Source organism: Ambystoma mexicanum, chromosome 6q (genome assembly GCF_040938575.1).
Source record: "Ambystoma mexicanum isolate Mex_15411 chromosome 6q, UKY_AmexF1_1, whole genome shotgun sequence".
NCBI classification, from domain to species: Eukaryota; Metazoa; Chordata; class Amphibia; order Caudata; family Ambystomatidae; genus Ambystoma; species Ambystoma mexicanum.
Window position 1 is genome coordinate 1,158,697,546 of NC_090937.1, and position 25,153 is coordinate 1,158,722,698.

Consider the following 25,153-nt stretch of genomic DNA (forward strand, 5'->3'; position numbering starts at 1 on the left):
CTTGGTCTCTTCTGGTGTGAGCTGGAAGATTTGCAATGTGTGTGAGACCATAGAGTGGAATGAACCCACTTGGTCCAGGCGAGGCAAAACCCTTTGCAGCAGAGATGCAGCTGTAATTGGCGTCAATCGTCCATGTATCCCGCGGGGGGGGGAGGGAGGACTGGGGGTGCATGTGGTGGTTGGTGCGGCAGCATAGGGTGCTGCTTATTTTTCTTTGGTGGTAGTGGACCCAGTGTCAGTGCAGTCGGCATCCTCTCCTGCATTTACAACAGCAGCATGTGGAGTCTCGAAATCCCTGGGAGGTATTGGGAGCAGGCTGTTGGGCCCTGCGCCATCCTTGCCCCCTTCGATGGGGGTCCATCCTGGACCATGTGTACGGTAACCATGTCCTTCGGACCAAGAAATGTCCATGCCCTGGAGTACTTCCACTCCCCAGCCCCTTTTTGGCATCTCGAGGCGGCGGGCTCAGGGAAGGCACTCTTCCCTGGGGTCTTTTCCACGGGCTTAGTTGAAGCCTCCCGCTTTGGAGGAAGGGCCCCTCTGGGGTACACTGGGCCGGATCAGCCCCCTTCACCTTGGAAAGGGCAGCTGCCACCAACTCGATAGTTGACCATTTAGCTTGGATCACTTGTGCCTTCATGGCTAGGCCGGGAGCCATACCCTGCGGATTGGCCTTCTGACTTCCTGCAGCTTCCCCAGGGTAGCTGATTCTTCGATTAACTGGAGCGATGGCTGGAGACGGAGGCGGATTAAGATTAGCGTGCCCTGCCAGACGTGGGGCAAGCACCACAAGTCAATTTTCATCACCACGCAGGCGGGTCCATGTCTAGGGACTCCATGATGAGCACCCTCAAAGGACTTCGAATCCCACTCAGACTGGCTGGATCTCAGTGAGGCATCCCCCGTTAACCACATTGAAAGGGGCCCCTAGGGTTCCCTCACGTCTATGGAAACAAGGCGAGTCACCACACGATAGATACGCCAGACACGAGGTTGTATTCCCAAAGCTAGGGTTTATTGCAAAGCAAAAGTCTGTTGGCCAACTCTGTCTCACGCCCCGCGACATGCATCTCTAGAACTTGAGGGACGCAAGAGAGTGAATTATGTACATCGGTTACATATATACAAAATGCATATCAAACAATCAGCTACGACATGTTTAACACCCCCTTTATTGGGTTTCTTTGAACTTAGTGTGATGGACATTCGACAACTGGCGCCTTCAAACATCTATTCTAGTAACCATTTGCAATTTGTGAGTGCGGAGGCATCTTTCAGTTGTTGAACAGAACACAGTGCTTCTGTTCTTGGAAGCGAGTTACATACGGGGGTGTGGGGGAGCTGCATTCCAGACCTTGCCATCTATGGAGGTGCTATTTGTGTCCTGGGAGCCGACACGCTCTAACAGAGTTCAGCAAAGGGGGGCCGTAAGAGCATAATTCAAGCCTTTAGTTGCTTTATTCTAACATTCTACCATATAACGAGACTGGCTGGCAACTGCGAAATGATTAAATGCCCTGCAGCTCTGCTTCAAGGCTACATTCGGGAGGGAGCCGGGCATTCTTCCTGGCGCTGCCTATGTTGTGTTTCAACTAACTATTGTTATCCTTGCGGCCCTGTGGCCTGGTCCTTTTTTCGTGCAGACAATGTTTTACAGTCTAGCAGTGTAAGCGGAAAATGTACTGCGAAGCAATAAGTACAGAAAACAATGAGCAATGGTTAGAAAACAAAATGGCAATTCTTGTTACATCAAAATGGCCATTCATTGGCAAACTCGAAAACCTATATTCTGTCATATCGTGCATGAGACGGTTGGCCCACGGCCACCAAAATACGTTTGCGGTCACAAAGTAGAGGTATCCATTTTTCTAGACTGACATGGGGTAGAGGCCTTGGTGTTGAGCCGTGCCACTAATCTGCTGTGCCAATTGGTGTGCTTGGTAAAGCCACAACAGATCTCGCAATCCTTGTGCATAGGATTTAGACATAAGGCACTGGTAATGCTTGTCCTCCACGAAAACATTTCTCAAACCACAGCTGGTGCAGAGCCTGAAGCGGGAACCCTCATCCTCCGACATGGTCGGTCTGGTGTGTGGTGTAGGGCCGATGGCCTTCTGGAATCCAAGAAAAAAAACTACGATTCCACCCTTGTGGGCAGATGAGATGCCGACAAACAGATCCCTGTTAGTTGGATGAAAAGACGATGGAGCACAATGGCTCGAATAGGATTTTGAGCAAAAAGCACAAAAAACGCAGAAGATAAAGAGCAAAACACGAGGACTCCCAACACTTGGACGTGCAGTAAAAATCCGATCGCTGCCAGAGGGGCTTTGGGAGAGGGCAGTCATTAGCTGGTGAAAGACAGTGAAAGTGTTTTCCTTTTGAGGATTCCCGGCCTGACCGGGAATATTCATGAGCATGTGAATCCATGCCAGACCCCATGCTTAACGTGTAGCTTGAGCCATGATTGAGCAACTTCATGACAGGTCCCAGCTCTTCCTTCCTGCAGGAGTGACGATAGTCCACCAGAGCCCCCAAGCTTGCATGCCAGACCATCTTTTCCAAGCTCACAAACCCAAGGGGAAGTTGATAAAATAGCCCTCTTTTCCTGGAACCTTCTTTGAAATGAACTGTGGTTTGGACTAAAAAGATATTCCATCTGTTCAACAATTGAATGAATTCCATTACACCCCTTCCAGTACCTGCTGCCTATGCCTTTTTGCTGATAGGCACTTTAAGAAATTGAACTGTTGCATTTGTAAAAATGACTTCATAGATAACACTTGACTTTTGTATTTTCTTCCTTTTACATCAAAATGGAAATATACACATCTCTAGAATGTACGAGTGATAGTTCTTTGAAGTTCTTAACACAGGTAAAACTTCAGAGTTCACTGAAACATTTCATTTTCCAAAACTTTACTATGATTAATCAGCGCAATGTTATGCTACTTATAAAGAAGATGCCTTCCCTGAACTGCTGTACCAACTGGGTTATATAGCGTTGCCTGGACTCGCAGTCTAGTTGCGCACTCCGCTCATGAAGATTAGTTTCTCACAGGAGAGATTTTTGGAGTGTACACAAGTCACTCTCCCTAGGCTACTTTACTCCAGCACCTGACAAATACCCGCACTTTTCAATGATTAGATTGTCAGTGCGCGATTTACTGCTGCATGACACCCGCACTGGAGTTAAGGAATTCATCTCCAGGGAATTGCACCTCTATCAGTTCTGGTTAAACTTAATGTTCTAAAACACATGCTACTATTCAGTAACCAACATGGACCTTACTTTTCAATGTTCACACTTCTCCGGAGCCAGTAGCAAGAACAAGGTTAATCTTTAAAACAATCTACAGTTTTCCATTTTGTTCTTGATCTTTCTCACCAATCAATCCACTTTGCTCTTAGGCACAGCCTATTGCCTTGACTTCCTTTATTCGCCAATACTTGAGGACCTTACTCTACTGCAATTGCTCAAACTCTGGTTAAACTCCATTGACTCAGAAAGTTCTTGTAGAACTGGCTTGAAAGGTACTCTGTGGAACTAAAGTGTTCTGCAGCTTTAACTGCTGTGACCTGCTCTGGGAAGTACTTGAATGAAAGTCAGTTTAGAATCCCAGATAAGATTGCAAACTACCTCACTCACCCATGGCCAATCAGGCCTGCTCAGAGTCTCCATCTTGCCTAGGCAAGGCATAGGTTTCCTTACCTAACACCAACTAGTTATGCACAGACTGAGTAGGTCACCATTTCCTGCCCCAGCCTTCGGCTGCTTTACTCTAGGTGCCCTGGTTGTCTATCTTCGATGTGAATGGTGGTGAACCCTGACACTTCATCCCATATTGGAACTGGGCTGGAAATCTGGTTAATCTCTGGCTTAGATTCAGAGGCTACGAATCAAAATGCCCTTCCCCGTCTGAACATTTGGGAGGGCTCCATAAATTGAATAAAAACTTCTGTTACTGAGCCTGAAGGCCCATGTCTGCTGAAGACTGAAGCAAGCTACTCTTTCGAAGGTGGACAAAGCCAAACAATTTAATGGACGAGATCTCACGGTTAGTGCCCAATTTATAAACTTGTTGTGGGGAAGTGTTTGAAGCAATCAAGCAAACCTACTCCAGGGTCAGACCAAACACAAGATGTCCAAGCCTAGGTAAATTCCTGATGGCGCATGTGCCTGGCTGTAAACCAAAAACCGCCTTTGATTCTGCTAGTACAGCGTAAACAGCCAAGGAGCTTCTGAAGAAGCAGGAAAATTGAAGCTTTACTGCTGGGGTGTACATTGGTGCTTCCCATTCGGGCAGCTCACTAGTAGAGTACCCAGAATGTAACCGAGAAGGGTCCCTGAATCTGAGACGCTGGGGGTACCCTGTTCAAAAGCGTCATACTGAAAGAGTGGCAGGGAAAACCTGAAACCCTTTCTCCCACTTCAGCTGGAATCAGTGTTGTGGGAAAAAGCTACACACAACGCTAAAGACACTGGTGTGGACTGCACGGGAGAACTCCAAGCAGTAAGGTGTCGGCCCAAAAACTTAACACGCATCTGAGATTCAGTGCAGTGAAAGAATATGGGCACCACAAGATGCTGCTGGCACAGGTCCCAGTCCAGCCATGCAGAGCAAGAAGTGAAATTAAGTGTCCACATGCCCCGCAGTCTTTCATTTCAAAGTGCAGCTGCACATCATGTTCTGGTCCAATCCCACTCCTGGTGACAACGTTCCTAGGTTATGATGAAAGTAATAAAGGTAGGTGCGCAGCAGTGCTTTTAGGAAAGCTCTCGTGGCTTTTGGAAAATCCACCATATAAGGAGTTCGACAAGGCGGTTCCATGTAAATGTCTACTAGAAGGTCAGTTACCAATCTAATAAGGAACAAGTAACTTACCTGTAACTGTTGTTCTCCAGCATGTGTCCGGCATGGATTCACATGCTCATGAATATTCCCCGTCAGGCTGGGAATCCTCGGTAAAGAAAAAAATCAGTATCAGTTTTGTTTCTGATCTGTCTTTCGTAGTAGTAACCAATCACTGATCTCTGCGTCATACTGACCACAGCCAATGACTGCCCTCTACCCAAGCCCCGCCTCTGGCAGCCATCTTCAGATTTGGTAGCACGTGAAGTGGCAGTATGACCAAGTGAAGAGCCGCAAAGGGGTAGGCGGGAGGGTTTGCATGTGAATCCATGCCAGACCCATGCTGGAGAACAACAGTTACAGGTAAGTAACTTGTTCCTTCTCCAGCATGGGGTCTGGCATGGATTCACATGCTCATGAATAAAGAATACATAGCAGTACACACATGCACAACCATGGGAGGTGGCAAAGGCTCAACATCAAGCAATTCTTACCACCTCCCCAGGCTCACCTTAGGCGAACAGATTGTGCAGCACTGCTTGGCCGACCCTGGACTCCTCCCTGGAATCCCGATCGATGCAGTATAATTTCGTGAAGGTGTGCGTCGACCTCCACGTAGCAGCCCTGCAGATGTCCAGCAAGGGCACACCAGATAGGAACGCCGTCGTAGCTGCAATCGCTCAGGTGGAATGGGCTCTCGGACGGCCAGGCAGCGGTCGGTTTGCCAACCGATGACAGTACATGATACAGCCAGAGAGCCATCTGGAAATGGAGGCCTTTGAGAGCCTTCCCCTGATTGACAGGTCCAAAGTCACAACTTTTTGTGAACGTCTTCCGAAAACACTTAGTGTGGTCCACGTAAAACTTCAGCGCTCTAGCTACATCCAGCGAGTGCAAAGTCCTTTCGGCCAGCGACGAAGGCGACGGGAAGGACACAGGCAACACCAAGGGTTCGTTGAGGTGGAAGGTCGACGGTACCTTGGGCATGAAGGAGGGGTGCGTCCTGAGCACTACCCTCGTGTCGTGAAAAGACAAGTACGGGGGCTTGCAGGAAAGGGCCTGGAACTCTCCCACCCGTCGTGCGGAGGTGATGGCCACAAGAAACGCTGTTTTCCACGACAAGAACTTCAACGGAGCCGAGTGCAGAGGTTCGAACGGAGGTCCCATGAGCTTGGTCAGCACCACATTGAGCTCCGACGCCGGGGCCGGAGCCTTTACCGGCGGGAACGATCTGAACAGTCCCTTCATGAATTCTTTCACCAGACAATGAGACCACAAAGACGTCCGCCCCGTGGTTCTGGTGTATTGGGAGATCGCTGCAAGATGAATCTTGATGGACGCGTGCGCCAGTCCAGCCTTGGCCAGCGTCAGAAGGTACGGCAGTACCCGGGGAGCCGTAATCCGTAGAGGGTTATCCTGTGTGTGGCACCAGACAGAACCTCTTCCATTTGTGTCCATAGCATTTAAGAGTTGAGGACGCCCTGGCCTTTGCAAGAACCTCTCTGCAGTCGGCCGGTATGTCGTAGCCAGGCCTGCAAGTTCAGCGACTTCGGGTCGTGATGGAGGATGGCGCCTCCTTCCCTGGAGAGAAGATCCGCGTCCACTGGCAGCTTGATTGACGGGGACGCTGAAGAGTCCAGAAGGTCCGGGAACCATATCTGACTCGGCCACGCAGGTGCGACGAGGATCATCCTGCACCGTGACCTCTTGAGCTGGTTGATGAGCCAGAATAGAAACAGGCCCTCCCAGGGGAGGGAGAAAGCATCGCCCATGCTCCTCGGCTGGGGAAACCTGCTGGCGAACCTCCGGCACTTGGAGTTAATCGCCGTCGCGAACAGATCGATCTGGGGTGTGCCCCACCGTCGGAAGAGGCGGTCCACTAGATCCTGTCGTAGTTCCCACTCGTGGCACGAGCGCAGCTCTCTGCTGAGCGAGTCGGCAATGGTGTTTTTTATTCCTGCCAGATGAAACTGCACCAGAAACATCCCTTGGGCGACGGCCCAATGCCACAGATCCTGCGCCTCCTTGGACAGGGCTGGGGACCTGGTTCCGCCCTGCTTCCTGATGTAGAACATGGTGGTGGTGTTGGTGAAGATCCTCACCATCTTGCCCTTGAGGGACGGAAGAAAGGACCTGAGGGCCCAAAACACTGCACGGAGCTCCAGGACATTGATATGGAGGGACTTCTCCGTCGGAAGCCAAAGGCCTCTCGCGTGCAGATTTTCGGTGTGCACTCCCACCTTTCCAGGCAGGCATCCGTGGTCACCGTCTCCTGGTGGCCGGGGGTCTGGAAGTCCATGCACGCGGGTGCCCCACCACCGGATCGCTCGTCAGAAACTCTCGTCGAGTGTGATCCTCTCCTCGAAGCTGCCTGTCTGGATCCAGCGCGCGTCCAGGAACTCCTGCAACGGGCGCATCCGGAGCCTGCACAGGCGGATGAGATAAATGCAAGAAGACATCATTCCGAGGGGGGACTTGATGGACCTCACCCTGGCCACGTCCGCAACCAGCATCCGCTGCACCTTGCCCAAGATGGCCCTCGTCCTTTCCTCCGGAGAGGCCAGAAGCGACACTGTCGCGCTTCGCTCCCAGAAACAGTGCGTCTTGCGCGGGCAAGAGGTGGGACTTGGCGTAGTTTATGGAGAATCCCAGGTCCGTGAGTAGTTGGACGGTCCTTGCCGTGTGCTTCACAGCAAGCTCCTTCGTCTTTGCTCGGATGAGCCATTCGTCCAGATAGGGGTAGACGTGGATCCCCTCTCGGCGCAGCTGCGCCACCACCGGTGTGAGGGACTTGGTGAACACCCTGGGTGCCGACCTCAATCCGAAGGGAAGGGCTCTGAACTGGTAGTGACGCCCTTGGACCACGAACCTGAGAAACTTTCAGTGTCCCTTTAGGATGGGAATATGGAAGTAGGCATCCTCCAAATCCAACGACGACAGGAAATCGCCCTCCTCCAGTTGACCCAGGACGTGTTGGAGGGTGACCATCCGGAACTTCTGTGCCTTGATGAATTTGTTCAGTCGTCGTAGGTCCAGGATGGGACGCCATCCTCCCGTCTTCTTCACGAGGAAGTATCTCGAGTAAACTCCGGAGCCCCGAAGCCTCTTTGGGACGAGCTCGATGGCGCCCTTCTTGAGCATCGCCTTTACCTCCAAGAGAAGTTGAGGGACGTGATGTTCTTTCCTGGCCACAGGGGGGGGAAACGCGCGGGCACCTCTTTAGAAACTCGAGCGCGTGACCCTGAGCTAGGGCCTCCAGCACCCAACGATCGGTGGAGATCGACCCACACGCTGACGAAGTTCGCGAGCCGGCCTCCCACCGGGGTGCTTCGGTGGGGGCCCGACCCCACGGCCGGTTCAGTCCTGCTTCAAAGAGGCTTTGCCGCCTTGTCCTCCTTGGCGACGACGGCAGGGTCCGCCTGACTTGCCTCGTCCCCTGTAAGCTTCCTGTGACGAACGGGCCGCTTGATGGTAGGTGGAAAATCCGCCGCTGGAACCTTTGGAGGCACCCTGTTTGCCTCCACCGCTCCGAAAGGGCGGCCGCCGTTGCTGGAGAACCCCAAGAGCCCGGGCCATCTCCGTGTCCGCCTTGATGGCTTGAAGGGAATCGTCCACTGTTTTCCCAAACAGGTTGTTTCCGTCGAACGGCATGTCCAAGACTCTGGTCTGCAGGTCTGCACGTCCTGACGAAAGTCAGTAGCCTTGAGCCATCCAAGACGCCTAAGGCACACGCCGTTGCCCAACTGGCGAAATCCAGTGTCAGCGATGTCCGTCGCAATCGTAATGGCGTGGTCCGACGTCACCTCTCCTTCCTGCAAGATCTCTAGGGCTTCCGCCCTCTTGTCGTCTGGTAGGAAGTCCAGCAGGGGGGCCAGTTTGTACCACAACTCCCTGTCGTAGCGGGCTACGATAGCCAAGGCGTTGGCCGCCTTAATCGTCGTTGCTGCCGACGAGATGACTGCGTCCCATCGTGTCTAATTTCTTTCCCTCACCGTCCGGCGGGGAGGTCGACGTAGAGGCCGCGCCCCCCCGCCCTCTTTCTTCCTGGCTGCCGCGGAGACGACCGAGTCCGGGGTCGGCTGTGCCCGAAGCCACAAGGGGGCCACGTCCGGGACCCGGTACTTCTCGTACCGATCCCTTCTAGCCGGCGTCGTGGATGGGTTCTTGAGGAGGGCGAGACCCTCATCCCAAATATCGTCCAGTAGAGGTACAGCGAGGACCGTCTTCTTCTTGGCCTCGCGCCGTTGATAAAGGAAACCTTCCTTCTTCTCTTCCGGGCAGAGCTGGAAAAGCTCGGATGCCCTGGCGATCATGGCGTGAAACGATCCAATCTCATCGGGCGGGGAAGCCCGGGTGGGAGGTGACGGGAGATCCTCGTAAACCTCGTTGTCTTTACCCGTCGCGGCCCTGTCAGTCCCCGTATCATCCCCACGTGTCGTGGACAGGGAGGAGGGCTGAACAGGGCGCGATGGCTGAAAAGGAGGTGGAGGATTAATCCTTCTCTTAGGGGGAGGGCTCCCAGAAGGGCCTGGCTCCGGGTCCCCCATCGGGAGCGGTTCCTCCGTTGGTGGTAACGGCAGTCTCGTCCTCATCTCCGAGCATAAGGACTGTATAGCCAACAAAATGGCCGCCGAGTTGTCTTGCGGCACTGGTTGAGGGGAGTCCGACGGGCGGTCAGGAGCCCCGTCGGCACCCTTGACGTTCTCGTCGTCTCCTACGTCGGGGTCCCTCCCGACGGGCTGGTCCTCTTCCACGCCAACGCCGTGGCTTAAGACTTCGATCAGCTCTTCCTCAGAGGTTGAGGCCGAATCCACGACGACCTCCTGCCCCCCCTTTTTCTTCTCCGGAGGTTTCACGGGGGTCCTGTTGATGGGCATGAACGAGGACTCCCTCCGCGGTGGCAGGGAGACTCTGGGCCCCGAGGTCGCCTCCACTGGTGTAGCCTCAACAGGCTGAGCCAGGGCCGCTGCGACCGTCTTGATGGAGGCCTTGGCCGGATGGATTAAGGCTTTCACCACCTTAGGTGCACTCACCGCCTTCTCCTTGGGGAGGGGGGTTGGGGGGTCACCGCCTCACTCCCCCTCCGATGGGGCCTTCGAGCTCGACCGGGGTCTCTCCAGGAGCTTCGGCGGGTGCTCGGCCTTCCTTTTACCCGAGCCAGAGCGTTGGCTCGTGGTTGATGGCGCCGGGGAGGATGTGCCCTGCCTGGCGCCCGTAGAGCCCGACTGTACGGCGCTCCCGGTGCCAGCGGACTCGCGGTGCTTGGCCTTCTGTTGGACCCCCGTCGCCAGGGCTCCCTCAAAGGTCTTAGAAGACCGCTCGGACTTCTTCTCGCCTGACGGGCTCTTCCCTTCCAGCCAGTTGGCGAGACGTTGATGGCGGTCCTTCATGGTCCGCTCTGACATATTGCCGCAAAACGCACAGTCCCGTCTCAACGTGCGTCTTGTCCTCATGCAGGCAGTAAAGACAAAGGGAGTGTTGGTCCTCCTTTAAGACATTCTGAAGCTGGCATCCAGGGCAGACCCTGAACAGCTTTCCGGGTGTCGAGCTTCCCTTCTCCTGGGCCATGTCCGAGATGGGCCTGAGAAACTTCGGGAGTCCTCCAAAAGCGTGGCTCGACGAAATCTTCACCCTTGAGGGGCGTAGACGAATCCGACACGGGTCCCTGTTGATCGGATGAAGAAACGGTGGAGCTTGAGGCTCTTTTGACCGAAGACATTTTTTGAGAGAAAACGTGAAAAACAGCACTAACGCTCGAGAGCAATAGCACGAGGATCCCAACACTTGAACGTGCGGTAAAAATCTGAAGATGGCTGCCAGAGGCGGGGCTTAGGTAGAGGTCAGTCATTGGCTGTGGTCAGTATGACGCAGAGATCAGTGATTGGTTACTACTACGAAAGACATATCAGAAACAAAACTGATACGGATTTTTTCTTTACCGAGGATTCCCAGCCTGACGACGGGGAATATTCATGAGCATGTGAATCCATGCCAGACCCCATGCTGGAGAAGCATGTAAATCTCTATGAGCCAAAGCAAAATTAAAAAACAGAGGCACACTTCTGGAGCACAGCAAACTTCATACATTTGTTTGCTGAGACAAATGTAGTTCATTCTTGATTTTAGAGTAGGTCAATCAATATTGCACAGAATTTGCTATGGTCAAATGTCTGCCACATGCAAGAATACTTACCCGGCATTGACCCTCATCTGCAATTCCATCATGTGCAGCCTGAATAGCCTACAAGGAAAAAATAAATGTTAAGCTTTGGTCTTGCATTTAGATTAATAACCATACAATGCTAAGACGACAATATACCTTTGAGCCCAACTATTTACTAAATTCACACTGCAGACCAAACAATACACTTCCACAATTAAAGTTGTAACGGAAACATTACTGTAGCAGGGGCAAACCTAGCCAACCATTAAAAGTCGATCTGTCAACCACTTTAATTCTATGCATACAGCTCATCATTTCTATTTGACTAGTCAAATATCACTAGCAAATGGCCAGTGGAGTGCACATTTTGAGCGGACAGTAGGGATACTGCATTTCTACATAAAGAAACGTGGTCCTTGGTTTGACTGAATGTAAGGAACAGGAAGCTGAATGACGGGATGAAAGGAGTAACTTGCTTACCTGTAAACTCCTGTTCCATATGCTGTGAATATTGCCTAGCATCAAGCTGACAATCCTTGGTTACCCTTTAGTAAAGAAAACCTTTTGTTAATTTGGTATGCCATCACCATGTTTACAGGGCCCATGCAAAAGGACAGATTAATAGGCACCTCTACAGCAATTCCTCAGATTCCAAACAGGCATGCTGGCTATTATAATTTGTTATTTAGAATGCGCTTAATACACAGGTTTCCAAGCACAGATCCATGGATCTAACGTGTTGCTCTAGGTCTTCCTTCCACAGCGAGCGCATTGCCCGAGCTATCCTCCCAAAACTAGCTCTATATCACGCTGAGGCTTCTACCTTGTAAGAGTGGATGAGGACATGTGAATCCACGAAAGATACCAATGCCAGAGAACAGGAGTCACAGTAATGCAACTCACTCCTTCTCCAGCATTGCATCTTTCACAGATTCATATTCTGTAACTAGAGTATGTAGCAGAAGATTAACTGGTGGTTCCAAGTTGTTAAACTCCTACCTTACAGCTCTCCCAGTCTGAACGTTGCTGCGTGCTAGTAGTGGCTTCAAAATGTGCAAGGCACCACACATCTGCATGGCAAATGTCAGAGTGGGACATTGTATGGCATAAAGTAATGCAGACGTGATCCAGCTGAGATGGCCCGTTTGGACCTACCAACAAAGTCAGTAATATCCAAACACTAAAGAGCTGTGTTGTGGCTCTGAAGGAACACATTACTTAAAACTCTGGTTCTCAAGAATTGTTAGCTTTCATAGATTCACATGCTGTAAATATTCCCAGTCAGGCTAGGAAACCTCAGTTGAAAACTACTTTTGTGCACTAGTGAATTTTGGGTCCCGCAGCCAACCAGGACATCTTCCTTAGCTCCTCCGTCATCCATCTTCTGATTTGGGCAAGCACATGCGAGTGGCAGCAAGAGCCAGACTATGAGCCGGGAGGGTTGCTTGTCAATCTAGGAAAGATAACAATGCTAGAGAACCAGAGTTATAGATAAGTTACTCATTCCTTCTCCAGCATTGGATACTTCATAGAGTCACATGCAGTGAATAGATAAAAAAGCAGCATTATTAAAAAAAAAACGCATACAGGCAGAGGCAAGGTCCAAGTATTACTTACACTGGGGACTTACACACAAAGGTTACTCACTGACTGGCCAACTCAAGTCTTCGGCTGAATCCCCTTCGACAGTAGACCTTGGTGAATGTGTGCACAGATCTCTAGGTAGCAAGGTCAGGCAGTGGGATACCGGAGTGTAAAGCAGTGGTAGCAGCCACCACTCTGGTGGAGAGCGCCAAGGGGCTACCCAGAAGGGGCCTGCCAGCTTGATGGCAGAAGGAAGTGCAGGCTGCAATCCACCTTGATTTTGAAGACTTAGATATAGCTATTCTTGGTCCATCAGGCCAAAAAACAGTGGTCCAAGAGAAGGAAGGGCATAGTATGCGCAACAGTGCTCTCGGGCACGCACCAAATCCAATGAATACAATGCACTTTCAGCCAGAGATGTGGGTGTTCTGAATCCGTGTTCTTCCAGTGTTTTTCGGATGGGACGACAATAGGCATACGTGTCGGGTTAGTGTGTAGAATGACCTTGTGAAATGTCAAATAAGGCTGTTTGTAAGAAAATTCCTGAATTTCGCCTACCGATGTTGTGGCCAAGAAAGCAGTTCTACATGAGGCTGCAACTGGTGACTTCTGCACCACACCTGAGAGCATCTCCATTTGCTCTTGTAACACAAGTGGAGAGCGCTCTAGCCCAGCGCTCTAGCCCAGGTCAGAAGTTCTTGGCAGTCTTGTGCAAGAGACAAGGACCCCCTCTAAAATAGGACCCATGCCATTGTATCAAGTGAGACCAGGTCGTGGTGCAGCACCGGCCCTTGGGTCCTGGACAGGAGACTAGAGTAGCTACACCTTGAGGGGAGCAGCAGATGTAGGGGCAAGGAGGTTGGAGTACCAGAATTCTTGGACACACAAGGGCACCAATACAACATACAGATTACCCAGGCCACCAGCAAGATCAGAGGGTATGCATAAAGGAACCCCCCCACCATGCAAAGGTGTTTAACAAGCTTATTGGGAGGGGGAATCAGCTGGTTAAACTCTTGCAGAAGTAGGTGGGGGAAAGGGTTGATCTCCAGTGTGCCCAAGTCTGGAACAGGTGATTAGTACTCGTGCAGTTCCAAAGCATGGCAAGAGCACTGTCATGAGTGAGTCCTCTAGGGTATTCTAAATCCCTGGTAAATTGCGAACATGTGATGTTGCAATGCCCAGTGCCACAGCCTGTGACAGCTGCAGGAACCTGGTGGTCCTCGTTTGCAGACGCAAGACAAAATATATGATGTTCTAGATTTGCAGCACAGCACCTTCCCCGCTAGTAAGAGAAGGAAGTACTTCAGGGCCCAGAAAAATCACCTGCAGCTCCAGTAAACTGATGTGCAGGCCTTTCTCGTCTGTGGGCCAGAGACCTTGTGTGTTGGTCCCAACAGTGGGTTCCCCATACCTCTAACGAGGCACCAGTCATGAAGGTGGTCTGGCAGCTTGAATGGGGCACCCATCACTAGATGGGTCCTTTGACCACCAGCAAAGGCTCTGCCTGAAATCCTGTGTCAGAATGATGCAATCGTTCCAGGGCCCTGAGCTTTAATCAATAGCGTCCAGGAATTCCTGCACTTGCCACATGCATAGCCTGCAGCGGGTGATCAGAGTAATGCATGACATCACCCCAGGGTCCCTTTTGCACGGACCGCCGACACCATTGCGTCCGAGGCAATTGAGGTGCAGGACCAAGCGTTGAGCTTTGCGCCCAAGTAGAGCAGTCTTGATGGCACAAAGTGTGACTTTGCAAAAAGTCGTATGCTCCAATTTCCCCAGATATTGGATGGCCAATGCTGCCCAGCCTTCTGCCAGTGGGCAGGAGGGGTTCCTTACCAACCAGTCGTCCAAGCACAGGTATACATGGCTGCCCCTATGCTGCAGATGATCCACCACTCGTTCGAGCCATCTGGTAAGCACCCATGGAGTTGAAGGCCAAAGGGTAGTGCATTGAACGGGTAGTGTAGTCCTGCCACCATGAAACGCAGGTACCGCTGGCGTGAGCAGCAAATAGCTATGTGAAAGTAAGTGTCCGAGTTATAGGGACTTCAGGAAGTCTCCTTGTTGCACCTGGAACAGGACCTGCTGAGTGTTAACATACGATACATTTGTACTCGTTGAGCACCCATAGACCCAATACGGGTCTCCAACTCGTCCCCCCCCGCCCCTCGCTCCCCAGACTTGTTTTGCAGTGCCTTTTTTATTTTCTTACCAGGAAATGGCAGGAGTAGAGTCCTGTGTCCCCCTTCTTGCTTTGGCACCTTCTGCCACCCCCTTTTCCAGGTGGTGTAACCAGCATGTGTGGGTGAACGTCCCATGAACTCCAGCAAGTCACCCTGCTGGAAGAGAGCACACATTCGTCGGATGTGATGGTTCTCCATTACCTGATGACTAGAGACAGCCTAAATTTAACCAGAAGGTCTTGGCCCTGGACTAGTCATGGTTGCTTATCAGACAGGCCCCTGAATTGGGCAGAGCCACGCCGCACTGTGTCCCTCCATTGTTTGTTTTGTTTGTATTACGCACCAGACCCAGGGGTAACCGGGCACATTTTTATAAGACAGCTTACAGCTTAGTTACAGGAAAAACACATGGCAAAAAGAGACAAGAAATATACAAGGAATATATGTACACAAAATACACAGCAACGTATTTACAGTTCTACATGAACAGGCAGTAACTGCTGGGCAGTGGGTGTGTGCAGAGTGCAGAAGTGGAGAGGGCTGCAGGATACATCCAGGCGGGATGGTGGTCTGTTATTTGTCTGCGTCTTTAATCCACTTTGTAAGGTTGTGTCGGAAGGTGAAGTATGGTTGGTTTGTCCGCAGGGTGGGTGGTAGGGAGTTCCAAAGTTGAGCTGCTTTAACCTGGAAGCTACAGCCACCGACTCTGGCCCATTTAAATCTCGGAGTTGAAATGTTGTTCGAGTTAACGGATCTGGTGAATCTTGTAGGTTTTGTTCTCAAATCTTGCAGAGAGGTAGCATGGTGCGGCATTGTTTAGGCATTTGTAAACAAGTGAGGCCACTTTTAGCTGGATTTTCTCCTGAGTAGAAAGCCAGTTGTTGGCCCTTCCGCGTTCGGTGATGTGGGCTCTCCTGGGAATGCCTAGTGCTGCTCTAAGCGCGTTCTGTAAGATTTGAATTTTTTTGATAACTTCCTTGTTGGCCCCAATATCGAGCGAGTTGCAATAGTCCAACTTTGATAACACGAGCACTCTCGCAAGTGTGATGCAGCTATTGTTGGACAGGAAGAGTTTGCCTGCTCTCATCAATTTGCAGGTGTAGGCGGTGGCCGAAACCATCGCGTTCACCTGCTTGTTGAATATGAGGGTAGAGTCCAGGTAGAAATCCAGGGTTTTTACCTCGTGAGCGGTTGTGATTTGGTTATTATCCATGTTAAAAGAGGAGTAGTCGGGGTTTAGTTTGAGGGAGGCGGGTGTGCCAAGGATAATGATCTCAGTTTTGTCATCATTCAGGCATAGTCCATGAGTGGCCATCCATGCCTGGATGAGGAGATACACCCTGTTCACCAAGGCCAAATCCTGATCATAATCACCAGTAAGTGGTAAGAGAATCTGAGTATCGTCTGCATAGTTAGTGTAGGTGATACCAAGAAGGTCCATCCAGATCATCGAAAAGGGGCTTCGTGATGTTGTAGAGTGTAGGGGAGACGCACGATCCCTGGGGCACGCCGCATGCAATGGGGATATGGTCTGCTGCCGCAGTGGTGGAGAAGACTCATGGTCCTATTATTGAGGAAGGATTGGATCCAGTCTATGGCTTCTTCCGAGAAGTGCGCAGCCATGTGCAAATGCCTACAAAGGACCTTGTGGTCAACAAGGTCAAATGCAGCCGATAGGTCCAGAAGGAGGAGTAAAGCTGGTTTTCCTTGATCCCTTAGCTCGTCAATTGGTGCCTTTAGATCTAAGAGGGCCGTTTCGGTTCCGTGCTGGGGACGGAAACCAGACTGCCGTTCTCCCAGCAGGTTATTAGTTTCGAGGTGTTTCTGAATTTGAGAGTAAGCCACTTTTATCTAGGATTTTTAGGAGGAATGGCACAGTGGTGATTGGGCGGTAATTAGTGGGTATGGCTGGGTCTAGCGTCTGTTTTTTAAGTAGTGGGAGAACCCAAGATTCTTTTAAGTTACTTGGTATAGATCCTGTAGTGAAAGAGGCGTTAATGAGTTGAGATAAAGGGAGCTAGGTCTCTGGCTGCATCCTTTATCAGTTGGGCTGGGCATTGGTCCCCCTGACAGTTTGATGGTTTTAGTGACAGAATGATTTTTTCAGTCTCAATAATAGAAACTTTGGAGAACTTGAAGCGAGGAGTGTCAGTGTTCTTATTTGGGGGGTGGTAGACATTTTAGGCTTTGCATCCAAGCTGAGTGATGCTTTTTTTCTTGGCAATTTTAGATTGGAGAGTTGACACTTTGTTAGCTAGGGCTAGCTGAATATTGGTGCACCATGGTTGGTCTTTGACACAATTGTCTGGCACCGGGATAGGAGATTCTATTTCCTTTAGGATAAGAGTTCCTTCATGCTGGAGTTGGCTTGGGCTATTCTAGTGTTATAGGTTTCTCGTTTTGCCGACAATATTTCCTTTTTCTAGAGAGTGGATATATCTGAGTGCTTTTATTTTCTTCAGAGGGTTGTAGTTTCCATGCGACCTCAGATTGTCTTTTTTTGGTGCAAAGTGTTTTCAAGTGGGGGGTGTACCAGGAGTTGAGGTGGGCTTTAGGTTTACTTTGTCTCATTTTAAGCGGTGCAATTGAGTCCAGTGCAGAGGCCATACTTGTTATACTCATTCACTAGAGTTTCGAGGTCCAGGTTGTCTGGTAGTGAATTGAGTGTGAGTAGGATAAGCGGAAGTAGGTTATCTGTGGTGATGTTTTTCTTATTCTTTGTCGGGATGGACGGAGCTGGCTGGGCTAAGGTAGGAGTCGGTCTGTCTGTTTCTAGAACAAATGTTATCAGGTGGTGGTCTGTCCAGATTTGGGGGAGATTGATAGGATGGAGGCGTTGCAGTTATGGTCTGCCACCCAATCAAGTATTCTGCCTTTGAACTAGGCTTCACACAAGGAGTACTTCACCCTACCCATAACAGAGTAGGTTAACCACTCTACTTGCATGTCGGTCATTTTGGTCATTGAAGCCCAGGTTAATGTCCCCTAAGAGGATGACCTGTGATGAGTTTTTTAGGTTATGAGCTAGCGTGGTGGAGATGTCTTCCTCGAAGGTTCCAATAGGGCCTGGGGGTCTATAAATCAAGTGGATGGTGAAGGTTTGGGAGTTGTTAATAGCTAATTTGGCTGTTAGGCTTTCGCAGGATTTAGTGTCATTAGCTGGGACTATCCTGGTAGATAAGTTGGATTTGACGATAAGGGCTATGCCTCCTCCACGGGCTTCATTTCTGTCTGATCTCAGAATGGTGTAACCATTGGGGATCGCTAACATGATAGCAGGTCCTGCAGCGGCATGGAGCCAGGATTCCGTAAGGGCCAAGAAGTCGAGGTTTTTGGTCTGAATGAGCTCAGCAATCTCAATGGCATGAGCAATCATGGATCTGGCGTTAATTAAAGCACCTTTAAGGTGGGGGTGGTGGATAGAGGTGTGCGTATCTTTTCATGGGTCGTGGCAGGGGGGGTGCATACGCGCATTCTGTGTTTTGGGGTTAGGGTTGTGAGGTTTTTATGTACTCCTGTTAAATGTAGGCTTGCTACGGTTGGACGAAGTCAACGTTCTAGCGAGAGGTTCATATATTTTAGCAAGTCTGGCTCAGAGTATCATTTCTGGATGTGGTATTGCGCGGTTTGGATTTGATAGAGCAAGGCTGTTGGTGTGCTTCAAGTTGGTCATTGTGATTTGTTAGTGGTAAAGGTTGTGACTGAGTCATGGTGGGAGAGAGGGCCCAGAATTGAAGGGTAGTGTAATCAGTGGCAGGTACTGGAGCGATCCTTAGTTTGTGAACTAGGAGTGCTGTTAGTGTGAAGAGGGCTAGTGTGGCTCGTAAAGTTTGCATCTTGTGGTGATGTCGTGGTAGGGTAGGCAAATCACGGTGTGACTGTGCTATGTAAGTGTTAAATTCCAATAAGCACAGTGAGCTGGAGAGGCTGCTTCATATGGGTACATTGGGCAGAATATAGCATAGGCACAGGAGGACGCAGTGACAGGCTCAAGTAGCATAGGCACAGTGGGTATCAAAGACTGAGTTATACAAAGGCACAGTGGGCAAAGTTCAGCATAGGCTACAATGTGGGCAAAGTTCAGCATAGGCTACAATGACTACAATACTAATAGGCACAGTGGGCAGAGACCAGCAGAGGTGGGCAGAGTTCAGCATAGGCACAGTGGGCTACAGTGACTAGGTTCAAGTAGCAAGGCACAATGGTCTATAATGATTGCATTTCAAATGGCATAGGCACAATGTAGGCAGCAAGGTAAAAGCAAGTGACCATATCACTAGCTGGGCAGGAAGGATAACACATAGCTCCCTATTGAACTGTGGTGGGCAATTCTGAGCTGCCATGTAGTGGCTAGTTTTAACACATGTGGGGAGCACCTTAGTGAAGTACGGCGGCCATAGTGAATGACGAGCTTCATGCTTTGGGACTGTATGCGCTGCACGATAGTGCGCAAAGTTATATCTGCACAGCTCACAGTGGCGCAAAAAGTGTTACAGAAAGGCTCTATATCATAGAGTAGAAACTGGATACTACATCGCAATTGTTAAGATTTACCGCTTCCCTGCTAAAGGTGCAAAATAAAGCCCCAAGGCTTACTGTGGTGGTGGGGCCCGTCATATGAGGGCAAAGCTCCCTCCAAGGTGTTTTAGAAAACAGGATGGAGTGGTCACTTCCACGCCTCTCATTCGCCAAACAAGCGCAAAACAGGGCCTTTGTCTGGCCTTCGTCGCTGGCCAGCATATCCGCCTACCGGCGGATGTGGTGGATTATGTAGGAGCGTTGCGCCCGCCATGCGTGGGTCAGGCGGAATATGAAGACAGGATCAGGCAGGACGAGCCGATCAGAACAATCGTATGGCATGGGAGAAGTATGTTGCTGCTGCTCAGAGTGAGGGGCATATAGAGCTTTTGAAAGAGCAAGAATTTAGATGAATGCCTCACCCTTACCAAGGAGAGGGCGAAGGTGCAGGTGGCATGGCGGATCAGGGTTTCGTTGCAGCTTCTCTTCGCTGCACGCAATATGAAGCTCCTGGAATGCAGGGAGAGGGCTCCTGCCCTGTTCCCATGAGGAAGACTGATGCACTGAGGGACCGGGCGCAAAACAGGGCCTTTGTCTGGCCTTCGTCGCTGGCCAGCGTATCCCCTACTGGCGGATTATGTAGGAGCGTTGCTTAGGAGCGAGGGGCAGCCTCGCTTTCATCCCGTGTTGCGCCTGCCATTATAATGACTTCTTGTATTGATCCACGAAGTAGTATGGTGTCTTGGAATAGGTATGGTACGAGGACCAGTTGTCCTGTGAGGCTCTATTGAAGCGGTTTTACAATTCATTTTATTATACTTTCTGCATATCGCTTTGTATAATCAACATACATTTGAAAAATATTTTGCGTACCTAAAAACCCATAAATTATAGGTTCATGACTACACATTAAACCTAAATGAAAAAACCATGAAAAGTATGAAAAGAACCAATTACAATTTCATCTACATATCCATTTCATAATTACTTTCTATACAGATATGCATGTAGAATATTCCTACATCATTTGTACAGCACAAATATTGCAGCACATTTCATAAAATGTAATCCTAGTAAATGTAGCTCAAATCATTTCCCTCCATAAACTTTTGCATTAACAATATAGGTTCCTGAGGGGCAAAACAAATATAGGATTTCAACATCTATTCACCAATAGGAGTTAAGCTCTCACATCGTCAGTATGTGTTCCAAAGATTCAATAGTATTCGGCACATAACCAACACTCTTGTTCAGTATGTGATGTGCCTTTCCTCGCATCAGTCTCCAGGACTTTACATATTGCCTTATCCAAGATTTTGGAAAAGCCATAATAAAGGATGGTAGTGTTATTTTTTAAGTCTATATACTGGATAAAAGATCCCTATGAGCATTTCTCGATAGAGTACTAGATTAATTTCCTGGTCAAATTTCTTTACACATTTGTCCTTTTCACACTGTTAGATTGATCGCAGAGCTGGCAATATTACATCCAATCTTCCAAGTGTCAGTGAATTTTTCCCCATATTCCAATCAGATTATAATTATCTAAACACAGAAAGGCCTTAACATAATCTATTATCATCCTATTAGGCATCAAATCAACCAAGCTCATAAATGTCCTTATAGTGAAGATAGAATGCTAGTCAGATCATAATCAAGATTAAAAACAGATTGTGGTATACGAAACAATTTAGCATTTTTGCTTCAAAATATTTTAATTCTGCTAGAAAACCATGTACCCATATTTCAATACCATATTGAAAAACTGATACTTTCATTGTATATTAAAAGTACTGTCTTTATTGATAAAGCACTCATCTTCCAACATATCAATTTAGTTTTTTCCCCCCCAATGTAGCTTCCAGTTTAAGCTCCGATCGACTAAAAGTCCAAGTATATGAATTAACTCTAGACCAGCTCATATTCACCGGCTTCTTGCTTTTACCAGTGAATATCACCACTTTACTCTCTTCCACGTTTACTCGAGGGCCATTCCGTTTATCAAAGATACCTAGCGAGTAAACTTTAAGCACTTGGTGTGTAATCAACCAGCAGTATGTCATCTGCATAGTCCAGCCAACTTATGTGCCCACTCCCAGGGTACAAGTTGGCTGGGTTAAAATACATAGAGAGGTCTACCAAATCTAAATTAACCAATGTTGCGGCCACAATACATCCTTGTTTTACCCTCGTCCCAGTAGGTATGAATACAGAATTTACCAGTGGCATTCAGCTGGACCTTCACTTGTCTCCTTATGTAGTAACATGAGCATCTCTAGGTGTATTTCATGCCTCAGGTTTGCACCAAAGATAGTCTTAATACCATATCAAATGCAGCGCTAAAGTTTATAAAAGGCACCAAACACTTTCTTTCTGCGTATCCAGGCATACTCTACTCCAAACTGTAATACAAGGATATTGTGAGACGTTCTGGATTTCGGTCTAAATCCCGTTTGGTACTTTAGTCTTAGTTACTTACCTGTAACTGTATTTCTCCAGCATTGGTATCCTGCATAGATTCACATGCTTGAATATTCCCCGTCAGACTGGGAATCCTCGGTGATAAATTTAATACATTTTTTTTTTTTTTTAAATACACACATTGCTACCTAGCAGTGCATGTACATAGCCCATTATAGCCTATGAGCCATTTCATTGTGTAGTCCCTCCACCTCACTTTGGTCCTTTATGGCCCCAACCAATGAGGTGGCAGGGCTTAAGCTCCGCCCCCTGCAGCCATCTTTAGATTTTGAACCGTAGAGATTACAGTATGATGTATGCCGAGCATAGAAGCAGCCTCTCAGGGGAGGCGGGCGGGCGCATGTGAATCTATGAAAGATACCAATGCTGGAGAAATACAGTTACAGGTAAGTAACTAAGACTTCTCCAGCATTGGATCTTTCATAGATTCAGATGCTTGAATAGAATACCAAGCAGTTACAACATGCTATATATATATATATATATATATATATATATATATATATATATATATATATATATATATATATATATATATATACATATATACACACATAATCAAACCTTTACCATGCAGCAACACAACAGTTACATACTTCGGGAAAGGTGGGACAGGAGGCTGGTCCTACCTTATACAAAGAGATGGCGGAGCACTGCCTGCCCAACTGCAGCTTCTGTTAGTATCTTCAGTCAGGCAGTAGTGTTTGGCGAAAGTATGCAGAGTGCTCCACGTGGCGGCTCTGCATATGTCCTTCAATGCCACCCCTGCGTGGAATGCTGTTGACGCCGCCCTTCCTCTGGTGGAGTGCGCAGACGGCGGTCTAGTTAAAGGGTCGCCTTTCAACTGATGGCAGTGGGTGATGCAGGACGATACCCAGCGTGCCAGACTTTGTTTAGATATATGCTGACCCTTGGTACGGCCAGAGAAAGAAATGAATAGCCGGTTTGAGGAGCGGAACTCCTTGGTTCTTTGCAAGTAAAACTTCAACACTCTAGCAACGTCTAGAGAATGTAATGTTCTTTCCGCTTCAGAAGCGTGATTCTGGAAAAAGGTTGGTAAAACAATGCGCTCAGTGACCGACATCTCCGAAAGTACCTTGGGGAGGAACTTCGGGAGAGGCCTTAAGATGACGCGGTCCTTCTTGAACTAAGTAAACGGGGGTTCAGAAGACAAAGCTTGTAACTCACTGATCCTTCTGGCTGATGTGATGGCTATCAGGAAAGAGGTCTTCCAGGACAAGAATTTCATTTCGCATCTGTGTATGGGTTCGAAGGGAGGTTGCATGAGGGCTGTTAAGACGGTGTTGAGGCTCCAGTCCGGAACTGGTGTAGGTGTAGGCGGATAAGTACGCATCAGTCCTTTCAGGAAGATTTTAACCGCTGGTAAGGAAAGTAAGGCTTGCGTCTCCACGGTTACTGTGTAAGCCGCTATGGCTGACAGATGGACCTTGATAGAGGACAGTGAGCCCTGACTTAGCCAGGTGCAACAAGTAGGGCAGAATCTGATTAACCAAGGCCGTGAGGGGATCGATTGCAGAGGTCTCGCACCATTTGGAAAACCTGGTCCATTTCCTGGTGTAGGTGACTTGCGTGGACGGGGCTCTAGCGGCCCTGATATCCCAGCATTCTGATGGTAACTTTAGGTGCATCAGTTTGCGCTGCTCAGGAACCATGCTTTGAGAGACAGGCTCCTCGGGTCGTGGTGGAGGACCTTGCGGTTCTGTTGTGTCAGTAGATATTGATGTGTCTTGAGACGAATCGGGGGTTGACAGGATAGATGCCTCAGCGTCGGGTACCAGACTTGCCGTGCCCAATCCGGTGCAATTAGAATCAAAGAACAATCCTGTTCTTTTACCCTGCGAAGCACCCTCGACATGAGGGGAATGGGTGGGAAGGCATAGAGGAACTTCCCCGACCAATTCACTGAGAACGCGTCTCCCAGTGATTGGTGCTCCGGGTATCTTGAAGCAAATCTCTTGCATTTTTTGTTGTTCCTGGTGGCAAAAAGGTCGATCTGCGGATGGCCCCATAAGGCAAATATCCGTTGGGTTTCTTTTTCGTCCAGCTCCCACTCGTGGGACGCTGTGTATTCTCTGCTTAGCCTGTCCGCTAGGACATTGTCCACTCCTGGAAGATGCTCTGCCCTGATCTGCACCCCGTAGTGCAAGGGCCATGCCCAAAGCTGTTGGGCTTCTTGCGACAGGATCTGTGACCTCGTGCCTCCCTGCTTGTTTGTATAGTGCATGGAGGTCGTGTTGTCTGTCTGGACTGTAAGAACTTGACCAGGTATCACCGGTAGGAAGGCTTTCAGCGCCAACCTTACGGCCCTGAGCTCTAACACGTTGATGTGGAGCTGGGACTCTTGTGTCGACCAAGAGCCCTTGGTTTGGAGGTCCGCAAGATGAGCGCCCCAACCTGATAAGGAAGCGTCCGTCCTCAGCAGAAGGGTCGATGTCGGTGCTTGAAATGGCATCCCCTGCAGAAGATTCCTCGGAACATTCCACCATCGAAGGGCCTTGTGCAACGTCGATGGAATCTGGACAATGTCTTCCCAGCCTCCGAAAGCTTGTTTCCATTGGTGGTCCAGAGCTTCCTGCACCGGTCTCATGCGAAGCTTGCAGTTTGGTATGAGGAATATGCATGATGACATCATGCCCAATAGGGATTTGTAAGAGCGTACGGATGGTCTCTTTCTGTAGGAAGTTCGAAGTTGAGCGTAGAATCGCTGCTATTCTTTCTGAGGATGGCCTCACTCTGGGAATGCTGGTATCGAGTTCGGCTCCCAGGAAGAGAGCTACCTTGCTGGGAACGGGGCAGGACTTTGTCTGGTTTATGGAGAAACCTAACTCTTTTAGGAGGTTGACAGTCCTCGACACTGCCGAGCGAGCCTTTGCAGCGGAACTTGCCTTTATCAGCCAATCGTCCAGGTATGGAAAAACGTCCGTTCCTGCCCTCCTGTGACTTGCCGCTACCGGCGCCAAGCATTTTGTGAAAACTCTTGGAGCTGATTTTAGCCCGAACGGGAGCACTTGAAACTGAAAGTGAAGCTCTCCCACCGTGAACCTGAGGAACTGCCTGTGCGCTGGAGGGATCGGTATATGGAAGTATGCGTCCTCCAAGTCTAAAGTGGCTAAGAAGTCATGCTTGTTTAACCAAGGTAGCACCCCTTGTAAAGCTACCATCTTGAATGTTATGCGCTTGATAAATTTGTTGAGTGCCCTCAGGTCCAAGATGGGTCTCTATTGACCGTTTTTCTTTCTGACGAGGAAGAATCGGGAGTAGAAACCTTTTCCCCTCTGAGAATAAGGAACTGGTTCTACTGCTGCCTTCTGGAGCAGTTTTTGCACTTCGGACATGACCTGTCT

General features: G+C 49.4%; 1 protein-coding gene across 1 annotated transcript in view; it reads right to left on the bottom strand.

Moving 5' to 3' along the window:
• The window catches only part of UCHL1 (ubiquitin C-terminal hydrolase L1), a 287,246-nt gene that overhangs the window by 117,139 nt on the left and 144,954 nt on the right, over positions 1-25,153 (bottom strand). Inside the window, exon 6 of the mRNA XM_069631750.1 lies at positions 11,047-11,094. Coding sequence (XP_069487851.1) covers positions 11,047-11,094 — 48 coding nt within the window. The remainder of the gene's footprint in view (positions 1-11,046; positions 11,095-25,153) is intronic.